The sequence below is a fragment of the Leptonychotes weddellii genome, chromosome 10 (assembly GCF_054177405.1).
Source record: "Leptonychotes weddellii isolate Sample4059 chromosome 10, ASM5417740v2, whole genome shotgun sequence".
NCBI classification, from domain to species: Eukaryota; Metazoa; Chordata; class Mammalia; order Carnivora; family Phocidae; genus Leptonychotes; species Leptonychotes weddellii.
In genome coordinates this window covers 1,639,054-1,665,132 of record NC_138378.1, presented here as the reverse complement: position 1 = coordinate 1,665,132, position 26,079 = coordinate 1,639,054, and the positions used below count along the sequence as shown (strand labels likewise).

Genomic DNA, 26,079 nt, shown 5'->3' with positions numbered 1-26,079 from the left:
GCAGGATTATGCTCCATAAGAACCAAATAAAATTTGTTTAGAAAAGAGAAAGAGAAAAGAGCAGTAGGTCTAAAACGCCTTTCTTAAGAATGTCATGACGGCAAAGCTTACTCAAGAGGACCGACCTGATGCCCCTGAGCCCTGCTCCTCACTGGTGAGCCCCGCCCATCGGGCCTCCTCGCACCTCCGCAGGTGCGGGGTCAGGGGCCTCACATCGCACAGAAGAGCCTCCTGACGAGAACCTTAATGAGCATCACAGGGCACTTTCAGCCCTCAAGCCCGGCGGGGACACCCGCGTGCCCATCCTCCCCTCCGACAGGCCTACTGCAACCTGCCAGCGCACAGGGCTGCATGGGGGTGGTTCACAGTTACCTTCAGGAAAGGCACAAGGTAAGGTTGAGGTGAAGAATTAAGTTCTCGGTATAATCTACTAGTGAAATCTTCTGCTTCGATTTTTCCATCCTTAAAAACAAAAATCACAACGAAATTCTGCCGTGAATAGACGTTGACACACACATCCCTGTTCAGCATGTGCCAGTGCCCTGTGTGGCAGTCAGGGTTCTTTCTGCCAGGTCTTGGGTGGAACAGAGGGGACAGCACAGCAGAAGTTAGAAGAGACAACGACCTACAACAAAGACCCACACCAAGCCTCCAGGGGGAAGCCCAGGGCACGGAGGGAAGCGAGTGCCCAGACAAGAGGGGGCATGACTCTGTTCCGGAAACCAAAGCAAGTGTGGTCTGAGGGGAGGAGGCAAAGAGAGGTGGGTAGGGATGGGACCATCACGGGCCATCCTCGAGATGAGGCCGACACCTGGGGTCCCCACAGGAGAACATGAGCCTCTGCCTGACCTGTGGCCTTGGCATCAGTGTATCACCAGCAGCCAAACCCGGAGCTAACTAATGCTAAATTCAAAGAGGGAGCAGCCAGCAGGGTCCAGAAAGCCAAGAGGTCCCATGAGAAGGGTGGAACGGGGGTCCTGGCACCCTGACAAGAGCACAGCGGGGAGATGGGGTGTAGTGCTGGACCATCTGGGGAGCAAGGGATGGAGAGAGCCAGCCAGCTCCTTGGGGGCGGGCGGGGAACCACAGACACGGGACCGTGGGGATGAAAGAGAAAAACATTTATTTCATTAGAAATTTTCATTAGAAGGTAGAATTGTTACAATTAAAACAAACAAAAAGCCAGGAGTTTGTGTTTCTCATGGGAGGTAAGATCATTTTTCAATCTCTAAGTTCCCTGAAAATATTTAAGTATATGGTCTGAAACAATCCCTTGCTTGCGGGAGCACAACCTCTTTCCTTCTAGACCAAAACCAGCGTGGGCTGCATGCGGGGCACAGAGCCAGCCCCTCAGAGGAGGACGCGGCGTCTCTGAGAAGGGCTGTCCCTCAGGCCATCACCCCGGGGCCGAGGGCCTCCCCTCTGCCACCCACTCCCAGCTGGCTGCACCAGGAAGGTAGGCCCAAGGAGCCAAGAACCTGAGCCGAAAAACCCCAGCAGCAGAAAGACAGAAAGCATCCAAAAGCCCAGACATCAAACCACCAGGTTTCCTCAAGACAGAAATCAAAAGGAAAGAGAAGAGCAAGGAGGGACCATCCGGCCAAAGGAGACCAAGCGTCGACCGCAGTGCCCGCAGTTGACTGAGCCCTGGCTGGAACAAGCTGTAAGCAGCAGGGGAGGCGCCGGGACCATGCGTGGCAGCCAGGCTCTCGAGAGCCCCTGGGTCCCTAGGCTGGCGGGCTGATCACGTACGGCGGTGATCTTTAACAAGTGCCCTTCCGTGCCACAATATATATGGGATTGGGGGGGGGGCGGTGCAGCAGCCACGAGATCAGGTGTGACTCGGTCACTGGGGAAGCCTAGAGACAGGACGCAGGGCTTCACGAGACTCTGCTTTCCACTTCTGACAGGTTTGAAACTCTCCATTACAGAAGGTAAAGCAGAGACGTGAAAGAAAGCGTGTAAAACGCCCTCTGTCAGGTGTGTTTAAAAACGCTCCTGAAGCCGATAGGACACTTTCCAGTGGCCATGAACGGGGCCCACTCTCTTCACGTGGATGCCCTGGGAAGCGGGCCAGGCTGACAAATGGTGAGGCCACGAAGGGTCGGGGCGCGAGGCACTGGGCCCCACGGCGGCCTCTCTGCAAAGTCCCCAGGAGGCCAGCCTGGGCTGAGTGCCCGGCTGGGCCACGCACACCTGTGACAGGACTTCCCCTGCTCAGCAGCCCCCCGTGTGTCCCACAGACGCTCTCAGGCCAAGGGGCTCAGGGCCGCGCTCTTACCAGTAGGCTCTGTACTAGTTCTTTCACGTTAGCAGCTGTCTCTGTGGACTGTTTACCGGATGAAGCCAGCTTTATTAACGTAGACAGGAAATTTTTACACTTCTTCACGTTTTCCATGGTTTCCTGGATTCAAGTTAAAAAGATACAAGTGAAAAAGCGTTAAGGCAGATTTCCATCACAGCGTCAGGGTTAACTGAAATGTGCATTTGTATATAAGAAGACTGTATTTATCCCCTAATGTTCTTTCCAGAAAATGCAGTAACTTTCACGGGCTGCTGATGCTTAGTAAGCATGCCGACTGAGGGCCGCGAAGTCCACCCCTCACCCGGCCAGCAGCTCGACTCTCAGGAACGTCACTGGGTGAACAGCCATGAATGGAACTGAGAAGAACCCGTAAGATGTTCAGCATAACGCTGCTTTATCATAGAGAAAAGCTCACGCCTATCTAAGTGCACAGTAAGAGGAATTAAATTATGACGTTGCTGCTGAAGATGACGGAAAGCCCTGAGCAACAAGATGGGAGAGGAGAGTCCAAACAAAGTGCAACCCCGGGGGCTGCGAGATGCGCAGGAAGCTACGGTGCGAATAACGGGGACGTGGCTCTGGTCCACAGACACGGCCCACGTCCTCAAAGGCCACTGTCTGGGCTCCTGTCACGTGGACTCCTGTGCAGCCTGAAAGCCCAGCGGGGGACAGGGCCTTCCCGCCGCCCCTCAGAGGCCGCTGCTCTCACACCCCACCTGAGAGGCCGAGGTCCCCGGGCCCTGGAGGAAGGGAGGCTGCGGGCGGGTGGGCAGGTGGGCGGGCGAGGGCAGCAGCGCGCCTCCACGAGCCTCTCTTCCACCCCCGGGGGCGGGGGGGAACTCACCGTGGCAGCTGTGGAGGTGGTAGTGGCCCCTGGGACCGTTCGCTGAGGTGTCCCCGTCTGAACAGCCGTCGCCGTCCCGAGGGAAGTTGTCTGGGCAGCGCCACCCAGAACCAGCTGAGGCTATGAGAGTCCAAAATGCAAGGTGACCACAGGCTCTGCCGAGATGCCCTCATGTTCCCCAGAAGGCAGCAAGACCCCACAGAGGTGGAGCCCCAGACAAAAGCCCCCAGGGCCGCGGACCGAGCGCCGAGGGAAGTGAGATGGCGCACCTGGCCCAAGACCGCGAGCCAGGAAGCCCAGCGCGGGGCCCAGCTTGCGTCAGGGTGGCCAGTCAATTATCTCTTCTCCCAGAAACTAAAAGCAAAACAGAGAAACTACAACTGAAAATGCATCGCCTGACTCACGCAGACGCCGGAGGCAGGGAAGGCTGTCGCCAGTGTCACCTCTGGGGCGGGGCGTGTAGGCTGCGCCTCCGCCACCAGACCGGCCACTCTGCTCTCTCAAGAAACATCACGGAAAGGGGCTTCAGAGCAGACGTGCGCCCTGAGGGGGCGTGGGTGTGAGCAGGGAGGGGCACGTACTGAACACACTCATGGAGGCCAGCGGCGGCTGGACACCGAGGACATCTCTGGCGACCCAAAATGCCGCCCTGGGAGCCCCCGAGGTTTCATTCCACGTGAACCATCACGATATTTACTGGTCTGTCTCACTAGACGCTTCCAATTTATAAATGCAGCCTTCAACGTCTCTCCGACTTCCCCAACGTTACTTTCTTGCTGCTTCTGCACGCGGAGACAGCATCCCCGAGCAGAGTCGCGTGCAGCATGTCTGCTCCGCCAGGGCGCCTGCCCTCGCCAAAGTCCAGTGCGGCCCCCAGGGGCCCCCAGCTCAGACATTGGCCTGCCGTTCCTCACGGCCCATGTGCTCTCCCACCCGGCGCGTTCTCACACCCTACCCCTGCAACCAGAACTGCCACACACACGCTTCAAGGAAGAAAGTGTGGAAGGACGCACCGGGCAGCTGTCTCCGGGCAGCCGGGACACAGTGGGACTGCTTCTGGACGCCCAGAAAGAGCAGGGCACTTCTGATCCTGTCGGGGTTTCCCTCTACCTCAAGATATACCCCTCGCGCTCCCTTCCGACGGTCCGACAGATACGTGTTTCCCTATAGGACACCGAGATGGTGTCTGCCTATTTTGATAAATTCACTCTCCACTAAATTTGACGCAAAAACGGACGGTGAGCTTCCGGACCCTGCCAGAGAAGTGGCCTTTCACTGTGACTGAAACTCAGACGTGCCCACCCCACGGAGCCCAGGACGCACAGTGCGTCCCAGGAAAGCGTCCCCGGGGGTCTCCGGCCACACACAGGTCCGCCACTTAGCTCCCGTGTGCTCCTCCAGGTGCTTCGGAGAGCAGCATCACCCACGCAGACACCTGTAAACAGCCCCTGAAGACGAGATGCCGCCAGAGGGATGGGAGCCCCAGGGCGGGGCCGGTTCCTGCCCCCCGCAACCACCCCGTGCCACTCTCAGCCTCCGCTTCCTCTCCAGGTAACTGCAACAGAGCCTACCCCCAGCACTGCGGCGGGGGCTGCACAACAATGAGCATCGAGGGCAGCGCCTCCCGGCTCCCAGCAGATGCCCAACAGACAGAGGCTACGGCTGTGCATTCGTGACAGGCACGCACAAACACCTGAAGAACAGAACAGCTCAGAACCCCGTTCCTTCCAGCTGCTCCGACCACACTGCCCAGGGCCACCTGCTGCCCTGACCAGGGGTCCCCTCCCCTCTAAGAGAAGGGGCAGCCACGCCTGTGCATGACCGCTCTTCTCAGCTTTCCAGACCAGAGGCTGAGCCGTCAGCACCAGCCAAACAACCCACCGAGAGGGCGCAGGGCCTGCTCCAGAGCACTCTCCTTCCCACAGCTGAAGACACCATTTTAAGATCAAACACGCACACCAACCCCAACAGGCTGACAGGGAACGTCTCTGGACCTGGGCTTAGTTCCTGGCAAAGGGCACCGGCCGCGGGGGAGGCAGGGCAGCCAGGTGGCCAGCACGCAGGCCCTGAGGCCAGTTCCGGAAGCCCCGACCCCTCACTTGTCTGTGCCTCGCAGGAAGAGAGTGTGAGAATTCCACCCAATGGTGCACATGAGCAATGGGAGCCCCGTTCTCAGGAGGGACCCCCATCCTCGTCCCAGCACTGACAGGTCGACGGGCGCCACACCCTCTGCTTCACAGATGCCTTTCAATCAAGTATCAACAAGGTGACATTTCTAAATACGCTTCCAGCAGAGCGGGAAGCTTTTGAACATGCTGCTGGCATGAAAATCCACGTGGCGTTAAAGAAAGGGAAGCCTGAGCTGTCCTGTGTCAGCAGTCAGAGAAACACTGTCTTCAGGACGCCTTCCTCCCGGAGCCCGGCTTAGCACCCAGCACCACGCCCCGTGGGGCCTGCCTGCACGCGGAGGGTGCCGCACCCACGGCCGCCTCACCTGCACTCCGGGTGAGCGCTGCAGCGCCGTGGTGGGCTGCACCGTCGTCTGGGCCTGAGACACTTGCTTGATTATGGTCGTTGGGGTCACCTGCCGTGCAATAATAGGGGTCCCAGGTGCCTGAAAAATAAGCAAGCATCATCTAAAAGGAGCAGCAAGTGACAGTAACTCCCTGCCAGCCGGCGCAGCTAAATCAGCCTCCTGGTGCAGACCCGACACTGTCCGGCGCGTCGGGCCTCACGCTACAGTCGTCAACAAAGCCACCCCAATTCTTTTTTTTTTTTTTAAAGATTTTATTTATCTATCTGACAGAGAGAGACACAGCGAGAGAGGGAACACAAGCAGGGGGAGTGGGAGAGGGAGAAGCAGGCTTCCCGCCAAGCAGGGAGCCCGATGCGGGGCTCGATCCCAGGACCCCGGGATCATGACCTGAGCCGAAGGCAGACGCCTAACAACTGAGCCACCCAGGCACCCCAAAGCCACCCAATTCTAAGCTCTTCCTACCAGAGGAAAAGTGTAGGGTCAAAATACGTATGTACTGTAATAAAGCTAGCGCTAGGCTTCTTCACCCAAGTCTACAAACAAGGTCTTTAAAGAACATGAGTATCTGGGAATCAGTCCTGTGCGCATTTCTTTTCTTTTTTTTTTTTTTTTAAAGATTTTATTTATTTATTTGAGAGAGAGAGAATGAGATAGAGAGAGCATGAGAGGGGGGAGGGTCAGAGGGAGAAGCAGACTCCCCCGCCGAGCAGGGAGCCCGATGCGGGACTCGATCCCGGGACTCCAGGATCATGACCTGAGCCGAAGGCAGTCACTTAACCGACTGAGCCACCCGGGCGCCCCCTGTGCGCATTTCTTGTGCTCTTGTTCTCAGCACTAAAAAAATCAAGCAGCATGCGTCCCCTGGGTACAGAGATGGGTCACAGCGCTGCGGAAGAGGAAGTCAAGGAGTGGCCAGGTGGCCCACTGACACCTCAAGCCGATGGAAAGATGGCGCGAGTCCCGAGCACGGTGGCGCTGGCAGTCAGACGGAACAAGTGACGCCACAGGTCATCTTCCGTCCACACCTCACTTCACACAGCCCCACGGGCCTTGAGCACACTGTTCTGAGCTGTCCCGGACATTCAAGAAGGGGGCCCCATGTGGGTCTCCTAGCCCAACCGAGGCCTCTGTCTACAGTGCAGGCCTTCGCCTCCACAGGGGACACAGCTGACATCACAGGAATGTCAAGCCCCCGCCAGTCTCCACCTCAGTGACTAGCTGGCCAACCAGTCAGGACAACAGACTTACGGCACCAGGCAGAAAGGCACCGGGAGACAGAGGAGGTGCAGGAAGCAGAAGCTGGGATGTGGACAAGACACGCCAGCACGGGGGTGCCGTTCCACCGCCCTGATCTCTGGGGAGAGACCCCTGAGCTAAGCCCCAAAGGCCTAACCACATGTTCACACAATCTCCTGATGCTCCCTCCCACGCGCCTCCCCAACAGGAACAGCTAATGTACGCAGGGTCCACTTTGCAGAAGAGAAGACTGAGGCACAGGAGGTGGAGTCATGGGAGAAGAGGGAAGAGACAGGACGGAGTCCAGACAACCAAGCCAGAGTTTCGCTGAGCGTGGACGCAGAGCTAGCTCCTCAGAGCCTCCCGATGGTGGGCGGCATGTGGCCGCCCCTCTCTGCCCTCACAGGACACCTGCCGGACACCCCACGGGCCACCACTGCCCAGCACGCGTGCAACTCACCTGTACGGTAGAGATCTGGACAGGAGGGGCACTTGTGGGGGTTGCAGGGCGGGGCGCCATGGTGGTCTGAGGCTGGGTCTGCACGTGAGCCTGGGCCTGCATCTGGGCCAAGGCCTGCTGAGGAATCATTAACAACTGCCCGTTCTCGCTCCGCACGAGGACCATACCTGGGGATAAAGGAGACCTGGCATCAGGAGACGTGCCCCACACACACACACACACACACACACACACACACACACACACACACGGCCGGTGAAGGCGCTGACCCTACCGCTGGGGAGCCTGACGTCTCTGAGAAGAAAGGAGAAGCTGTAAGACATGCTGAGTCTCTGAACTCGAAACACACTTGCCAATGAAGATGGCATCCAAGACGGGAAAGCACACAAGGTTTTCTCCACAGGATTCAAGCAGCAGGTGAGTCTTCCTTTCAGAAGTCAGCCAGGCAGCAAAGCTTCTGCAGGCCACACCACCTGCCCCACGGCCACCTGCACTGGCCTGCAGAGAGGGCCACGCACCCCTCTGGGGAGGAAGCCAGGCACAGGGCCCCACGGCCAGGCAGTGTCCCCACCACCACTCCTGGCCATGGCCAGGTTCCTAGGGCGGCAGGTGTCACTCGGCCCCCGGCCCCACTCCTCGTCTCTGGAGGTGGCAGCCTGGCCTCTCCACCCCACCTCTTCTCCTGCCCAGCGGGCTGGACTGGGACATGGGAGACACAGTGTGCCTACGGTCTGGGGTCTTGTGAAGCCCGAAGCAAGCAGTCCTCCTGGGAACATGAGTCCCCTCTCGGGTGTGGGGGCAGCACTGTGCCCGCGGCTAACCTGGGACACCCACTACACAGAGACAGGGACCCCCACCACACCTCGCAGTGCTGTAGCTAAACTGCTGGAAAGTAAGTCCAGTCAGTCAGATTTGGCATTAATTTTAGCTTGAAGAACCGGCAACCAATTACGTCGTAGATTCCACTAGAAATAATCTATTTTAGTGTCTAACTCTCACATTTCCCCGGACAAAGTGAGTAACAGACAGCACACTCACGCTCACGCAAGGCCCCAGCAGAAGCCCAGGGCCGCAATGCTCCAGTGGGAAAGGAGGCCTCTCCCCCGCGCGGACCGGCCTCCCACGGACTGGACTGAAGGCGGTTCTCTCCACACAGGGAGGGCTCTCCACGCAGGGAGGGCCAGCCAAGAACCCCCCGTGAGCCTCACACCAAAGCAGCACCGGGGTTTTCCCTCCTGGACCAAACAGAAGCTTGAGCCACCCCAGGACATCCACGAGGAGCCCCTGAACCTCAGGGTCCTGGCTCCTTCAACAGCCAGCAGGACATGGGAACAGAACAGCCTCTCCTTGGGCTTACAGCTACAAGCCCTGATTTAAAGGAACCACATTTATGCCCAGTAAGTAAGCTTCTCTCCAAAACGTCCCTTTTACAATAATGCACGCTGAAATTTAAAAACAAAACAAAACAAAACCAGCTACTGCAAATAACTCACTCTGCTAAAATCTCCCAGACCTGGGAGCCTGTGAGCACACTGGGGACCCCAAAAGAGCACACCGGGCCAACTCCTCCTGATGCCCATCTCTCAAGCCCACCACTCCCTCGTCGTCACCAGGCACCCTTCCACACGGAGACCCCGCTCCGTCCCCGTGAGGACTCCAGGAAGCCAGTCGCTGATACCACGGAGGAGCGAGGAGGACAGCAAGGCCCCTGTGACTTAGCGCGCCCCAGCTTCAAGCTGGCTAATACATCAGCGGATGAACGTGCTTCAACAGTCAGGTGCTTTTCTGCCGAAAGCATTCCTTCCCCAGAAACTTAACGGAAGATTTAAATAAACACTCATGAAACAGCAGTGTGGCTAACGAGAATGAAGCTGAGGCTGCGTGCCGCCCGCCATGCAACATGCCCGCGGTGACAACCGACATCTGAGAAGAAAGTGACCCTGAGACCCCAAGCAGGTAACTTCACCTCAGGTCGGCACTCAAGGTATGTCCGAGTGGGCACGTGAGTAGACAGGTGAGAGTGACGGACACAACGGGGAGACAGGGACGCAGCTGCTCTGGAATGGCCGCAAAGCCACCTGCCGGGCCCCCACTGCGCGAGACGCCGGGGGCAGCCCCGCAGGCCGAGGGAAGGCTGTGTGCGCGTGGGGACAGGCTCCCCGGTCTCCCCGGCTACGCTGCGCTGCAGCCACTGATCAGGCGGAAAGCACGACAGCCCGACCCTAGTCGCTACACTGACAGCTGCATCAAAGGGCGTCAAACGCCACATTTAATGACATTATCACAGTCCCGGATCTTAAACTCCCATTATAACCACTCATTTCACACACAGAAGCTGCTGTGCAGTGTCTTTTCTTGCAAAGGCCAAGAAACAGAACTTTGTCTCAAAGTCGGCACCGGGAGGCCACCCCCTCCCCAGCCCTCTGCAGGTGCAAGATGGGGTCCGGGAAGGGCCCCCGCGGGTGTGGCCCACTCCCCCTTACAGATGGGCCACCTGACACACCAGTGTCCTCCTTCATAGACGCATCCAAAGCACACTCCACACACACACACCCCGGCAGCCAAGAGCAGGACTGCACATGGCGGGCTTCTTCGTCAGACCCCTGACACCAAAAAACACGCTTCCGTTTCAAACGACCCTTCAGGACCTGTCCGGCCAAGGTGGCCAATCCCCGAAGGCAGTTCACGGGCAGGGTCAGGAGCCACAGATGGGCCTCCCCTCTGTTCAGGACACACAGGAGCCAAACCCCGCCTGTCCGCACAAGCCGCCAGTGTCCACCTTAGCTGCGGTGTGGCAGGAGGGCCTGAGGCCGTTACCCTAACCCTAACCACCCCGATCAAGCAGACAGGAAAGAACTCAGCTGTTCTGTCTTAATCATCGTAACACCTTGCTGGGAATAGCGGGTCTGTGTGGCAGACTTGAAAATTCGGAGACGTCCAAGGACAACAGAAATCTGCCCAGTAAGTGCCCTCCAGTCACTGTGCACGTGGAGGACATGTGTTTGGACGGCGGTGACGAGAACACAGGCCGTGGCATCTCCTTCCCCTCACTGCTTGTATCGCGAGTCATTTCCGTGTTGTTGAACATTCTTCAAAAGCAGTTTTCAGTAGCTACATAATACTTCATCCGAGACAAACGTACCATTTCTTTATTGCTTAGGCTGTTGGGCTATTTTCTGGGTTTCGTTGCTGTGAAAGCTCAGGTTTTAAAGCGACCACGTGCAGCATGAACGCCCTGCCGGCAGTTCCAAAGGCCGCTGTCCGGCGGAGCCCCGGCCTCCGCGCTCAGCCGCACGAGACCCTGGCGCCGCGGGTGTGGGAGGCCGGGACGCCCCACGCGCGCCGTCCCCACCACTCAGCACCAAGCGGACCGCAGCTCTTCAGAATGAGCCCTATCCTTCCTCAAGCACAAAGTTTAAGATAAACTCAAGGTGTTTACCCAGTGTTAGTTTCCATGATCCCTTTCATACCAACACTTTTTTACTGTATTTTTAACCACAATGTAGGTCAGCCAAGGCTCCACAGCAAACGACACAGGCATTTTTGGACTCGCCGGGAACCTCCACCTGGAAGACATCACTTCAGGGGAACGCGCCTCCGCACAACCTTCGGGAGCTGGGGACTGGGAGCTGTGGGCTCCACACCGTCCCCCCCAACCTGGCAGGCCACAGCCCCCACGCATGGGCCTGGGAGGGCACCTCCCTCGGGGCAATGGCCGGAGCTGTGATGACAAGAGCAGGGAACGGTCGCCCGGGTCAGGGGGACCAGACCTCTTCCCTCACCCTCACCGCCTCAAGGGTCTCCAGTGCAGTCACCTGTCAGACCATGAGGGGAGTCCACAAAGACTCAAAAGGCAAAGCCCTCCAAAATTAACCATGTGCAAAATGAAACTGTCCCCCGAAAGCAGAATCTGAGGACAGGAGCCGAGAAAGGGGACAAAGCTCAGTCTGAAACGCAGCTGGAAACTTCATTTCTGAGGGCTGCGCGCCATATTGCAATCTGGAACCACAAGGAAGAGCCTGGAGAGGGTGAGGAGGGCCAGGGACCTGCCGGCCCCGAGCTGTGGCCAGAGGAGGAGGAGGAACGTCCCCTGAGGCCCAGGAGCCCAGGGTAACGGCACCAGGCCCTCCAGCCACACCGCAGCTAATGTAGACACGGTGAAGCTGATGTGAATGACGGCCCAAGTGTTCCTTTTCCGCTTGTGGCTCTCTCCCTTTTAAAGCCACGGGGGAACTGTGACTCCGGGGGGGGGGGGGAGCGGGGGGCGGGGCTTCTGTGTGCTGTCACAGCACCCCACCTCCCAGGTCCACGTGTGGAGGGGACAGCTCGCACCAGCTGCACCCAACCGTGCTGCTGGGGTTCTGGCTCCAAAGGGTCCACACGTGGTCCCAGGGGCCAGTCCTTCACGAGCAGCCACTCAGTGTCACAGCCTCACCATGCTTCGGCGGCTCGGCTCCCCACACTTGTCCACAAACTGCACGAAGCTGACCATCAGTTCTGGAAAACTGCCCCTGGGCCCCTGCAGTGCCACCAGACAGTGGTGCAGGACCCCCCAGCGTGCTGGGGCACGACCTCGGATCAGGGGCTCTGCTCTCCTGGAAGGCTTGCCCTGTTTCCTTAAGGGGCTATCTGTGCTCACAGGGCATCATTCTTTCAAAACCTGTTTACTGTTGTAAAGCTCAATGTTTTCACGTTCATGTGTACAGGGGGCAATTCAAGGCTCAAAGCAAGAAGAGCACAGGAGGAAATGCTGTTGCTCAAGGGTGAGGGGCAGTGACATTATTGCATTTCTAAACAGTTAGCTAAAGATGAAGCTTCTGACCCAATTCATGTTCTAGCACGTGCAGCTGTCTGCACAACACAAACGCTGATATCATGAACTTCAACTCATCCCAGCAAATACTGAAGACTACAAGCACGGCTGAGAAATGCGAAGGGAGACGCAAAGCAAAGAGCTTTACCAGGCCTTGCTCACAGGTTGGAGAAGCCAGCGGTTAAGATGCCAACTCTTCCAAACGCACCTGCAGATGTAATGCAATCCACCAAAATCCCAGCAGCTCTTTGTGTGGAAACAGATAAGCTGATTCTAAAATTCCTATACATACACAAGGTCCTGCAGTAACCAAACCACCACGACAAAGAATGAAGTTGAGACTCACACGGCCCGTTTCCAAGATGTGCTAGAAAGCTGCAGTGATCGAGGCAGGACAGTGCTGGTGCAAAGCTGGAATAGCTCAGTGGAGCAGAACGGAGTCCAGAAACAGGCCCTCATAAACTCAGACAACTGATTATTTTTGGCAAAGGTACAAAGGCAATTCAATGGGAAAAGGACAGTCTTTTGATAAACGGGAAACAGGTGAACATCCAGATGCAAAAAGCATGGACTTGGATCCCTGCCTCACACCATCTCTCGAGAGCGACTCAAAAAAGATCCCAGACCTAAATGTAAAAAGCCCTAGATCTCTCAATTTCTAGAAGAAAACATAGGGAAAAAAAATCCTTATGACCTTGAATTAGGCAAAGATATTCTGGATACAACACCAGAAACACAACCTATAAAAAGAACAAATTGGTAAAGTGGACTTTATCAAAATTAAACTCTTCTGCCCTTGAGAAAACACTAAGAGAATGAAAGACCACAGGATGAAAGGAAGTCCTTGGGAGGCGCACGTCCAAGAAAAGGCTTGCGTCCACAACACGAATTCTCCAAAAAGTGGGCAGCAGACTCAAAGAGACATTTCGCCAAAGGCAAAACGTGGACCCTCCAATGTGACGCCTCGACACACCCACCACAGGGCCAGAAGCAGGACACTGACTGTCCCACATGCCCACGTGGGTGTGGAGCCAAACCAGAGTTCCCAGACGCCACTGGGGTGGATGCGTGCGTCCTGCAGCTCCCGCGAAGTCCCACACACCCTGCCACAGGACCCATCCCTTCCACCTTAGGGTGTTCACCCGAGAAAAGGAAGAGCCACCCTTACAGGGACTTACACACAAGTTGTTCGTAGCAGCTTTATACGTAAGAGCCAAACACTGGGAACAACCCAAAAGTATCCCGGCAGATAAAAGGGCAAGGAATTCTTGCTCATCCATAAAATGGAAAAGTACAGATAACAAGTGATGAGCTACGACACACAGCAGCATGCTCAGCCTCCCTTCACCGCTGAGTGATGGTTCAGAACCCTCCTGCCAAATAGCTTTCGGTGGCTTCCCACGGGTCTTGGGATAAGGTGGCCCTCCCATGGCGGGCTCCCTCTGCAGCCTCACCTTGAAGACGCCAGCCACAGAGCCCCTGCCTACCACAGGTCCTCCTTCTAGAACATTCCTTCTTCCCTGCTGCCTCTCGAGTCAGCTCAAGGCCCGCATGTTCAGAACCCACCCAGACCTCCTCAGGTGAGCCAGCTCCCCCAGGCTTGGCCCCAGTGTCTGTGGCTCCCAGAGGCTGTGTCCCCTCAGTGTAAGCTCCCTGGGGGCAGGACCGACCCACACAGGCCGCCTTCCAATGTCTGCACGAGGAGGCAGGGAGGAGAAAATGGCTTCCAGCCGCAATCCACAGGCCAGCTGCAAACAAGCCCCGCCAGGGTAAGGGCCGTCGGCCAAGAAAAATAAAATCAGTGGCTAGTGTTCTCTCTGGTTGACGCACACATAAAGAACTGGTTTTCTGTGCTGTCAATGCTTTCAAATACTAAAGGTTAGAGAAAATATCTGAAACGTTTGATTAAAACAAAAAACCAAACCTGGGGTGAGCACAGCGTGACAGTGTGTGTGAAAGCAGAGAAACAAAATAGCCCCAGGGCAGGCAGGTCACCGGGGGTCCACGCGGACCACAGACTGAGGCTCAGTCAGGACTCCACGACACATCACGTTTACGTGTCCCTGTCGTGCTGATGAAGCTGAGGACAGCTACGGTTTAAAGCAGTGTGTCCCCCAGAGCCCCCCGATGCTGTGTTTACGGACCTCACCCAGATGTATACAGGTGTGCACACATGCAGCCCCGCACGACCGTCTGCCCTGGGACGGGCCGCTGGAGGGGACCACTGATGGGGGATGGCGCGGGGTCCTCCCCCACAGCAAACACATCCATATGGGTTAAACTTTTGTAATGAACAAAATTTTTCCAAAAAGTTGACTGAGTTACCTATAACCACCATTGTCTTATCTACTTTAAAAAGTGGCCAAAGGGCACCTGGCTGGCTCCATCAGTGGAGCATGCATCTCTTGACTTAGGGTCATGAGTTCGAGCCTACCTTGGGTGTGGAGGTTACTTAACGATAAAATCTCAAAAAAAAATTTTTTTAATAAATAAAAAGCAGCCCAAAAAATGTATCAAGTGATTCCCAAAAGGAACACAAAGGACCAAATAGCAAAGATGCTCAGCCTCACTAATAAGCAAAGATGGACAAATTACAAGATAACTCTCTTCACCTACATCCATTATGGCGCAGGGTGGGTGCAGGGCATACAATTCTGGGCGAGGGTCTCTTCCGACGGTACCAATACTGTAACGCGTGTCCGCTGACCCACAGACTGCAGTCATGGGTCTCTGCACAGCGAGACACTCACCCAGCAGGGGACAGAGGGGACAGGTGCAGCCACCTGGCCATGTCCACACCGAGACACCACGCACCACCTAGAGGAATGCGTTCCAACTGTGCACTGGCGGGGATGCGTGTCCTTGATACGCAGCATGAAGGGACAACTGCAGAGCAACGCATGGGGCTGACTTCTGGGATAGCCCCGTGGGCGTGTTTAGCTATGTCCATATGAGGACAACACTGCTCAACATGCACCCCAGCACTCCACTGTCCACAGTTCTCCACATCAGCATTAGAATCACTGTCACTTAAAACCATAAAACAGAAACATAGTGCCAACAAGTGCTGGGTGACCAGCTGCTAGGAGGGTTGGGGTCCCCTCAGCCCTCTGGGGTCACCTCTACCTCCCTCCTCCCCAAGGTCCACCACGCAGGGCTTCCAGCGCCGCCCCGTGGCCCACGCACAGTCCCCATCCCTCTGGCCCCATCACAGACCCTCTGAGCCAAGGCGTCCTCTCCTGCGGACATCTGCCCACCCCAAGTCCTGGACACTCCATTCTGCCTCTTGTGTCCTGGGATGGCCAGGGCCTTGCGCCTCACGGACACTTACTGAACACCGAAGACTCAGAGGGTCTAAGGGGCCCCGCCCTGGGGCTCTAGCCACACCGCATATGTCACTGCTCTTCTGGAAGGTGTAGGGAAAACCCTGACCCCAGAACAGACACAGCTGGCTCCCCAGAAACACAGCAGGTGGTGACGCAGCCTCCCTAGCCGAGCGCCTCCAGCATCACAGCCTCGGCCCTCCCCACTCGCACAGAGCCGGCGGCCCCATCCTTCCTGGTACGCTCGCATCTGCCCAGCACGCTTCGCCTAACACCCTCATCCCTCCCTGCCCGCAAGAGGGCAGCAGGCGGGAAAGGGGTCGTGAGCACCAGCGGGCCCTCCTTGTGGCGCCCCTTCTGCCCCCACTAGTCCTCCAGTGCCACCTTCTCATCTTCCCACTTCCTCAAAACCCCTGAAATCCAGAGGCCTCGGGGCCTTCCCTGCATTCCCACTCCGGGAGCCCCAGGGAAACCTCCCCCAACCTTCCCGAACTCTTAGGATCAAGACTGAGCACATTTAACGCCTCTTCTTCAGTGTGAAATCCTAAAGGCCCTGCACTGACTGAGAACCTTGCTCCGCACGTGCGTCATCCGTGGATGCAGGCACTACTGCGTGCCCCTTGAGCTGGACCAGAGGAGGCTCTGCTCCCAGTCTGTGCCCCCCATCCCACCCACAGCAGCCCAGGGTCATGTCTGCCCTCACCCCCAGTGCACCCTGCCTTTCCTTCACTTCCCTGCCCCTGCCACTCTCTTGACGTTCTCTTCTCCTAGTACTTTTGTTAGTCACCCTAAGTTCTTTCTAGTGTGAAACATGTAAATAAACGAAGAATAAACAAGTAAATGCTCCCAGCAAAACCTCAGGAATGCAGTCACAAAGCAGGAGAGCGGAGCTACCGGGAGGCAGGTGCCTGAAGAACCCGCCTCTCTCCCCGGAGCTCTGCAAATAGGACAGGCAGCTCTGCACGAACACCAAGGCGGAAAAAAAATGCACAGGACACTTTGGAAGAACATTCTGGATCCTTGTCAAGATCAGTAAGCAAAGAGAAACGAGCTCTCCCTTTCAGGGTTATCCACAATGGCATTCTACTCAGCAACGTCTGCTTCCTCGGACGGTCAGTATCATCTTCTGGAATCTCAAATCCACAGGCCCATCCGCACCGAGACAAGCATCTGTGCTCTCTCATGTGTTTGGATGGCTAGTGAGCCGGCAGGAGCCAGAGAGGCTGGAGAAGAGGGGCTAATCTGGAAGTGTCAAAGGCGTGGTGAGACGAGCAGCTCGCTGGGCCAGACAGAGCTGTCCGCGCCACAGAACAAGGCTCGGGGGGCCAGGCTGGAGATCCACCCAGGGCCTGGGTCTGCAGCAGCTAAACTACTCAGAGCGCCCTGCTTGTTGTGAAAAAGCCGTAGACAGTACTAACACTGCACAATTTCAAGAAAACTGAGGTCTCAGGAGGCAGATGCTATGCACTTTACATGATTTACAGCAAAACTTCAGCTCTCCAGAACTCAAGCCCCCTGGCAACCTCACTTAGACCTCTGAAGAGGAGGAAGCAAAACAAGGGGCTCTGAGCAGCCTAACTACACCCATTCGCTCCGTCAGCCAGCAAATACCCACTGAGGACCCACTACGTGCCAGGATGCACCAGAAACACAGCCACGGGACCCACTCCTGTAGCTTCCTTCATGGTGGGGAAGGCAGGCATTAGTCAAGAACCCCACCGTATCTGCTCAATGCTACAGTCAGTCGATGCTATGGAGGAGAGCTGCTCAGCACTGTAAGAGCACACAACCTGGAGAACCTTCTGGACCCAATCTGAGGGGCCTAACAGGTTTCACGGAGGAAGCACCACCGTAGCAACCCGCGAAGGAGTGAGGCCTAGCCACCAGGAGGGGGAGGGAGAACGCACCTGTCCCAGTAACATGGGCAAGGATACAGTGAGGGTCAGTGGGGAAGAGCAAAGAAAGGGGACCCAGAGGGCTGAGATCCACAAGCAGGAGAGTGAGGCCCCAAGGCCCCAGGCAAGAGGGGCAAGGGGCCAGGAGCAGTTGAAGGAGAAGCTGGGGGCTCCCAGCTGATGGCTTCGGTACTCTCCAGGAAGTGTGGGGGTATGGCTGGAAAAGCCAAAGGACAGGGAAGGAGAGCTCAGCTGGGAGGAAGAAGGTGCTGAGAAGCAACACTGTTCAGTTTTAAGTAACATGAAGGCAAATCCCAGTTTGCAGAAAAAGCCTCTGATAAACTCGACATCCACTCATGACTACAGAATAAATATCCCCGCCAAAAAAAGCAAACAACCTCGGAAAATTAGCAATGGGAAGGAGCTTCCTTAACTTGATGAAGGGAATCTACAAACTATCATCTCCAATGGCAAATCTTTAGAAGCATTCCCTTTGAAATCAGGAATAATTCACAATTCCGGTCATCATCCCTTCTACCCAAGACCCCAGCAAGCCCACAGCCCAGAGGACAGGCCAGAGAGTGAGGAGCGTAAGAATTTTAATGAAATAAAACTGTCATTAATTGTACAGAAAAGGGGGTGCCTGGGTGGCTCAATCGTTAGGCGTCTGCCTTCTGCTCAGGTCATGATCCCAGGGTCCTGGGATCAAGCCCCGCATTGGGCTCCCTGCTCAGCGGGAAGCCTGCTTCTCCCTCTCTCACTCCCCCTGCTTGTGTTCCTTCTCTTGCTATGTCTGTCAAATAAATGAATGAAATCTTTAAAAAAAAAATTGTATGGAATAGGACTCTCCATGTCTAATACCTAAATATATTACACACACGTCTTTTAATGAAAGCATTTAATAAGATTGCTAGACATCAATCAACATCCAAAATTCAACTACAATTCAACATATCATCAACAAAAATTAGAAAATGTAACTCTTCTTTTGCTTTTTTTAAGCAGGCTCCACGCCCAGTGTGCCAGCACAGAGCCCCACACAGGGCTTGAAGTCACGACCCTGAGATCAGGACCTGAGAGGAGATCAAGAGTCGGACGTTCAACCGACTGAGCCACCCAGGCGCCCTAAAAATGCAATTCTTAAAAACTACTATTTACAGCACCCTGGAATGAATCTAACAAAACATGTGCAAGACCTAGATGACACTTGACTGAAAGATGTTATAAAAAATCTAAACAGAGTGATAACCATACTCATGAATACACAGATATTATGCCACAGATGACAATCCTCCCCAAACTGATCCACAGATCAGTACAATCCCACTCAAAGCAACTACAGGACTTTCATGGGCCTCTAACAATTGACCGACAAATGTAGAAGCAAGACGAAAATGCCAAGGTGAGCTCAGACGACTCTCAGGGAGATGCAGGTGGGGTCCTCCCCCAGAGCAAACACGCAGCCTCACCTTGGGGACACGGTGGTACTGAGGGAAAGACACACAGACAAACCGAGAGAGCACCACTGAGAGCCCAGAAACAGACCCTTACATATAAAACTTGCACTACTGCAGAGGGGACGCACAGATCAGTGAGGTAAGGAAGGCCCATTCAAAGAAAGAGCGCTGGGTGACTGCCTGCTGGAGGACGAGTAAGCGGCCTGAGCTCTGCCACACCACGCACAGCTTGGTGCCCGCTTCCCAGGGACGGAAGACGCAGGAGCGGAAACACACATTAAGATGTCAGAAGAAAATACAGGGGAATATCCCTATGACCTTGGGGTTAGAAAGAGCGTATTAAGGACGCCTGGGTGGCTCAGTTGGTTAAGCGTCTGCCTTCAGCTCAGGTCAGGATCCCAGGATCCTGGGATCAAGCCCTGCATCAGACTCCCCACTTGGCAGGGAGCCTGCTTCTCCCTCTCCCTCTCCCTCTGCCCCTTCCCCGGCTCATGCGTGCGCGCTCTCTCTCTCTCAAATAAATAAATCAATAGAATCTTTTTTTTTTTTAAGATTTTATTTATTTGACAGAGAGAGACACGGACAGAGGGAACACAGGCAGGGGGAGTGGGAGAGGGAGAAGCAGGCTTCCCGCTGAGCAGGGAGCCCGACACGGGGCTCGATCCCAGGATCCTGGCATCATGACCTGAGCCAAAGGCACACACTTAACGACTGAGCCACCCAGGCGCCCCTAGAATCTTTAAAAAAAAAAAAAAAAAGATAGCTGACCTAGCTGGTGATTTAAAAAAAAAAAAAAGGAGCATATTAAACATGACCCAAAAAGGCGCTTACCATAAAGAGAAGACAGATCAGTGCAGCTATATGAGAACTGAGAACCCCACTCCCCAAACGACGAAGAAAGAGAAAAGGCTGGCCGTCAATGAGAAGCGCCCTGGCCACACACACGGCCCTAAGGAATCATAACTGGAATACAGATGAACTCTCACAGACTGCTAAGAGACCATTCCAAGCATGGTCAGAATGCAGCCGATCCACAGCATGAACTGCACCCCACAGTGAGAGGGGCACGCACAATGCCCCTTAACGTCTCCGCAGCATCCCACTACGTGGAGGAGGCCAGACACACAAGAGCACCGCCAGGCAAGTTCACGTCTACACAGTGAGAGGGTGACAGGGCAGGTAAGTGGCTGCCAGGGGTAACTACCAAAGGGCTTGGGGAGGGGTCTACACCTTGAGTGCAGTGACAGTCACACAATGTATGTGTTTGTCAAAACTCATGAAACCATACACTCAACAGGGTCAAAGTTGCGGCAGGCAGACTACACCCCAAGAGAGGGGACCACGAAGGTAAAGCCATGGGGCGCCACTGTGCACCCACTAGCAGTCAGACTGCAAGAGGCTGACCTTGTGCCCCGCCCCCAGACGAAGCGTATATTCCCACAACCACTCAGGAAAAGCGTGGTGGTTTCTGAGGAGCCTGAACACAGGCTTGCCCTGTGACTCAGCAATCCCACTCCTAATATTTACCCAGGAGAAAAGAACGTGCACACGTATGTCCACACGCAGCCCTGCCCACTAATGCTCACGGACACTTTGCTCATTACCGCCTAAACCGGGAAACCCAGCTGTCAGAGCCCTGGGAGTGGACTGACACGTGTGTGCAGCAAAGGGGGTGAACTCAGCACAGCATGCGAAGAAGCTAGACATGATCACAACGTGCAATCCCATCCCTGGGGAAGTTCAGAAAGGCAACCACAACTACAGAGACACACAGCAGGAGTCTGCCTTGCCCAGGTGTTCTGTCAACGAGGGGGCATGAGAGGCTCGGGGGTGAATGGAACATCTGCATCCAGCGTGTGATGCTGGTCAGGTGTACACACTTCACAGAACAGTCTGCACGCTAAAAACAGGTGCATTCTGTGGTCTGTGTTTCATGGGCCCTCCCCCCACCCCCAAGAAAAGTTTTACGTGTGCTGAGCTATATTTAAAGGCGAGTCTCCCCAGCCCTCAGATCCCATGGACTTGGCTGGCACATCGCCAGGAGACTGAGTCACCCCGTTCCGACAGCACAGCAGACGGGGGGGTGGGGAGGAGCCACGCCGGGATCCCTCTCAGCTCCAAGGGAAGGACTGCCCAGCCGGCTCCCACCTGCAGCCCAGAGCTCCCTGGCACGGCTGGCTTGGGCTGAGGGTGTGCTTCTCGCTGCGGCCCAGGGAAATCAAATGTGTTTTTGGACCATTCCTTCCAAAAGTATTCTGAAGGTTTTAGTACTGGCACCAGGCAGGAAGGTGTCACTAGTAAGAGTAATTTCTCCTCTGACGTAACTAGATATAAAATTTAGTTTTTCAAATAAAACAAAATGCCACCGGAAGATGATCTCCAGGTTTCACTGTCAAGGAAAAAAATCAAGGCAAACATCAGTGCATACACGCACGTCCAGCGTGAGGGAAGAAGAGTTCGTGCGCAGGTGTGAACATGCTTATTTTTACAAGAAGAAATACTGAACGAATGGCCCAGAAACCAATGAAAATAAAAATTTTGAACTGTCTCTGAGGACAGGCAGGAGAGAGAGGACAGATGAAAGGTGTCTGAAGACCCTGTTCTCGGGCCATGGGCAGTCTTCCCATGCAGAACACGAGCGCCAAACAAACAGAACCAAACTGTGTATCAAACTGGTAACAAAACACAAAGAAAAAAGAACTATTTCAACGGAGTTTGACAACTGCAAAAAACCTTAAACTTAAGTTTTACTGTTTAATTTTGAAACCTCGAAGTGTATGGTAGGACAGGCCAAGTGAATAAACAGGATTAGGTTATCAGACCCAAGATTTTCTGTGCAAGGGAAGAGATACAAATACAATTTCAAAGAACTTAGGGGAACCTGCTGCATTAGAAACCTGAATGGGAAACACCGCAGCAGTTCTCTCAAGACCCCAGAAGCGGTGCCCTGCCCAAGCGGCATGCTGGGACCGCTGGGCTGAAGGAAGGGCCCGCTCACTGCCAATGGGGACAGAGCGGGGCCGTCCCCCAATGCCTGCCCCCACAGCTGATGAGGAAAGGGGCCATCTCCATACACCCCACGAGGCTGATCCGCCTGCCAACACACGGAAGTTAACCCCAGGCACCAAGCCCAGCCACACAGGCAGGAGAAGAGACAGCGGAGTGGCCCAGCCAACACGTAAGCCCACCGTGAGAGCCACCAACATGCTCCCACCCGCCACCTGCCACGCTCACACCTGCCAAAAACAATGGGCCTGCTGCCTCTTCCACCCCTTTGACCACTTTCCCCACCAGCTGCTCCCAGAACGCAGGCTCAGCGCACTGTCAGGAAAGTTCTGCCGGCACTCCAGGAGCTATCCTATCCCTCCTTGGAGTGGCCTCCCTGACCACCCGTCTTAACGGCCCCCTTCTGCTCCACAGCCCACCCTGCCTCACTTGGGGAGCAGACACGGTGGGTGTGCTAGAGCTCTGTGCAAGTGGGCACGTCGCCCGCCCCTCCTGGCAGCACCCCTACCACCTGTCACATGCCCAGCACATAGCTGGCACTCGGTAAGGATACATCCACTAAAGCCATGTAGTTTTTAAGTAACCACAATAGTTGAGGACCCGGGAAGTTTTAGAAAGGAAGCAACATGTCAGAGACAGCTGCAATGATCGCTTGGTGACAAGACCAGGGATTACTCTTCCTGTCTTTCCTGGACTCCCTTGTCCTTGTCAAATCTCCTATGATGAGTGTGTATCACAGCCGGGTCCCCTCACTCGCAGTCTCAGTGACGGGGTCCCCCTGGCGCACGGTCAGAAGGTCAGGTGCACCCTCGCGCCGCGTCACCCGCCCGCGTCGCTCACGTCACTTCATCCCATCCTCACCTGTCACGGGCGGGTGAGCACAGGACGAGAAGGTGTTTTCCGAGCCAGAGGCCACATTCACCCAACTTTTATCACCGACGTCCTGATAGCTGTCCTGTGTCCTTCACGGTTACCGACACTCCCTGGCTGTGCCCAGGTCACCACTGAGCCTGGACCGCGCGTGCGTGCGGAGGACAGCACACGGGGCGTGCAGACTGTGGCCCTGCCCTCGGCCTCGGGGTCCACGGGGTCTGCGATGGATCCCCCACAGAGAAGGGGGGGTATTGCTGTATTTAGTTGGAAAGAAAGCAGCTATCTGAAAACCAGATGTTGTCTGCTTGTAACTCCAGACGAGGAAGGCTGTGCCTTCTAATGGCCACACTGAGGCGGGCCGGCGAGCAGAAAAACCTGACACATCTGTGGGGTCAGGAGCTGGCCGTGCACCTGGCCGTGCACTTCACTTCCTCCCCCAAAGACTAGACAGAGGCCTCCGTCTGAACAGAACCAAGATGGACTGGACCCAGGTGGTCCCTGGGGGACAACGGCCCTTCTCCATGCACAGCCAACAACCTCTCCTCGACGCACACGGACACTTCCAAGGGCTCTATTTTCATCGTAAGACAAGTAAGGATCCAGCATCAGACCTAACCAGCCATCAGGGAAGCCGTTTCCAATATGCTCCCACCCGCGCCGCCGCACCCCGTGCCCCTTCCGCCACACGCCACACGCCGCGCCCCACATCCTGCTCCGCCGCACCCCCTCCACTGCACCCCGCTCCACTGTACCCCGCAAACAAATGAGGACCCCCACCGCAGCTCGTGACCCCTCCTTTCTCCCGAAACAGCGTGCAGCACCAAGGCAGACAGAGAGAGGCCCCGTGACCTTTTTTCTGAAATCTAATTTAGGAGGAATATAGTCCACCCATTTTAAGTGCACAATCTGAGTTTGAGCAAATAGGCACAGTTGTGTAGTCACAACCGCAACCAAGACCTGAATCATTTCCATCAGTTTACAAAGACCCCTGGTGCAGCAAGGTGACACCCAGGGCAGGCGACCACCGTGGTCACCCTCGGCGTCTCCTGGAGTCCTGCAGAAATGGTCCCGCACGAGGCGGTCCCCTGAGCCTGGCTTCTTGCACTTGGCAGAGTGTTTTTAGTCCCCTCCACATGGCTACAGGGGTCAGTATCACCGAGTACTGAGTACCGAGTACTGAGTACCAAGTAGGGGCAGGCCACATGCTGTGCACCTGACGGACGTGTAGGTTATTTCCAATTTGGGCTCTTTGTAAATAAGGCTGCTGCAAATGCCCCCGACGAGTCTTGCGTGGACAGACGGGCTGCTTGCCACAGCAAGGACATGGCCATGCTCTTCCCTCCTCCGGGGCACTCGCCCCCGCAGCCAGCAGTCTCCACGACCCCCACACCCACCGGCAGGAGGTTCAGCCAGTCCTCCTGGTCCTGGCCACGTTAGTGGGTGTGGAAGCGATGGGGTGCCCCACTGGGGCTGCAGTTTGCACTTCTCGGACAACCAATGATGTCAGCATCTCTTCAGACGCTTTAGGACCATTTTTATCCCTTCTTTACGTCTCTTCCAACCTTCTGCCCATTCTTAACAGACAGAGCTGCCTGTCTTCTGACCACTGAGTGGGAAGAGTTCTCCCTGTGCTCTGGACACTAGTTCTCGGTCACATACATCACCCCACTCCAGAGCCTGCCTTCTAGTTTCTTAATGGCTGTCAACTAGCGAAAGTTTTCTTTTAATTCTGAAGTCCAGTGTACCGATCTTTTCCACTGCAGTCCAGGCTGCCTGTGTCCTAGGAAATCTTGTACTAACCATGGTCATAAAGATCCCCATCTGTGACTTCAGTGCAGGTAGAACACACTGCCACTTCTGGGGACTCTGCGGCCAGCGTCTGCAGTGCCACAGTGGACGATCCCAGAGCCCATGCTCGGCTTCTGTTGACATCCTTCTTCTCCGGAGTGGCACGCCACAGTCTGAGCAAGCAGGCACTGAGAGCCGGGGATGACTCGCTCTCGCCTGAGAGTCTACAAGACTACACAACAAAGACCCACTGTGCTTGCCTTACTTTCCTCCCCCTGAAACAGGAACCCTAAACAGAAGAGGGAAACTCTAAGTTTGCATGCAAGAAAAATGAAGACTAACCAAAGCAAAGCAGGACAACATCTTTGTTGGACTCGGTCTGAAAACCATATGCAGAGAGAGTGCGAGGGGCGGTCTCATTCTAACCAAACGGACTTATATGCATGGGTGATAAACTCTTATAAGAGGGACACCTGCCCAGGACACCTTAGAACTTAGTCCTTCTCCTGTGTCGTAAAGGGACCACGCATGCTGCCCAACCCCAAAGTGCTTCCCTCCGCTTTAGAACAAGTCGGGCTTTGCCACAAGGAAAGTGAGCCCTGGTTCCCATGGTAAGAGCACGGCAGACTGCGGGACGGATGCTATCAAGTTTCAAGCCTATGGAAGGTGACACAGTTAAGGGAGCAGCAGCTTCCTGTATCAATACCAGCACCCAGAACGCCTCACCAGGACCCCCAAACATAGGGGCTGCCAGATTAGCAAGCATCACCCATGATCCTGTTCCCTCGGGATCCCCCACATCTAGGGCTGCTCCCAGACCTTCTCTCTTCCTACCTCTACCCCTCTGCCAAGACTCGTCCCCCCACCCTACCGTGGCCACCCTGACCGTGTTTGGCCACCATGCCCCTTCTGTCCCACACGGAGATGCTCCCTTGTTGGGGAGGGTCACTTTCCAACACAAGTACCAAAAATCACCCCTGAACATCCCCTAAGCCCTTGCAGGTCTTGGGCTGAGCCAGTTCCCTCCTGCAGGGATGCAGTCAACTCCTCCCGGGTACTGGAGCACACCTGAACCCCAGACCAAAGAGGGGGCTTGCCTTTGGGAAGTCTGCTGTACCAAAAACGCTTTTCTAAAAACAATGAACTCATGCTCAGAGATGGACAAGAGTGGCAGTCTAAGGCTACACTAAGCTCTCCTGGGGCACTGCTAACTACCCAGGTCATGGCTCCGAGAGCTGACACTCAAGGGTTGAGGGGACTTGCACTGCTAGCCAGCAGTGGAACCTGGCTCTCACGGGAGTCCCACGGTGGCTGTCATCACTCGAGCCCGACTGAACTTCGCTCAGGAGGACAGCAACACGCAGAACCACCTGTAGTTCAAAGTGGACTTCCCCTCCTCCCAGATTCGTCCCCCTCCAGGCCTCCCCCTCCCCGGCAGCCAGCCCTCTGGCCCTGGCAGAAGCCCCACCCACTCCCCTGCACAGGCTCATCCTGCTGGCTCCAGCGACGGCAATTCTGACCCCACCCCCCCCCGCTTCACCTG

At 55.6% G+C, this 26,079-nt stretch overlaps 1 protein-coding gene across 1 annotated transcript in view; it reads right to left on the bottom strand.

The window, feature by feature from the left end:
- Positions 1-26,079, bottom strand: part of TAF4 (TATA-box binding protein associated factor 4) — a 68,422-nt gene that overhangs the window by 23,178 nt on the left and 19,165 nt on the right. Inside the window, exons 2-6 of the mRNA XM_006744624.3 lie at positions 7,382-7,548; positions 5,644-5,763; positions 3,150-3,269; positions 2,282-2,404; positions 373-462 (exon numbers count right to left, since the gene is read on the bottom strand). Coding sequence (XP_006744687.2) covers positions 373-462; positions 2,282-2,404; positions 3,150-3,269; positions 5,644-5,763; positions 7,382-7,548 — 620 coding nt within the window. The remainder of the gene's footprint in view (positions 1-372; positions 463-2,281; positions 2,405-3,149; positions 3,270-5,643; positions 5,764-7,381; positions 7,549-26,079) is intronic.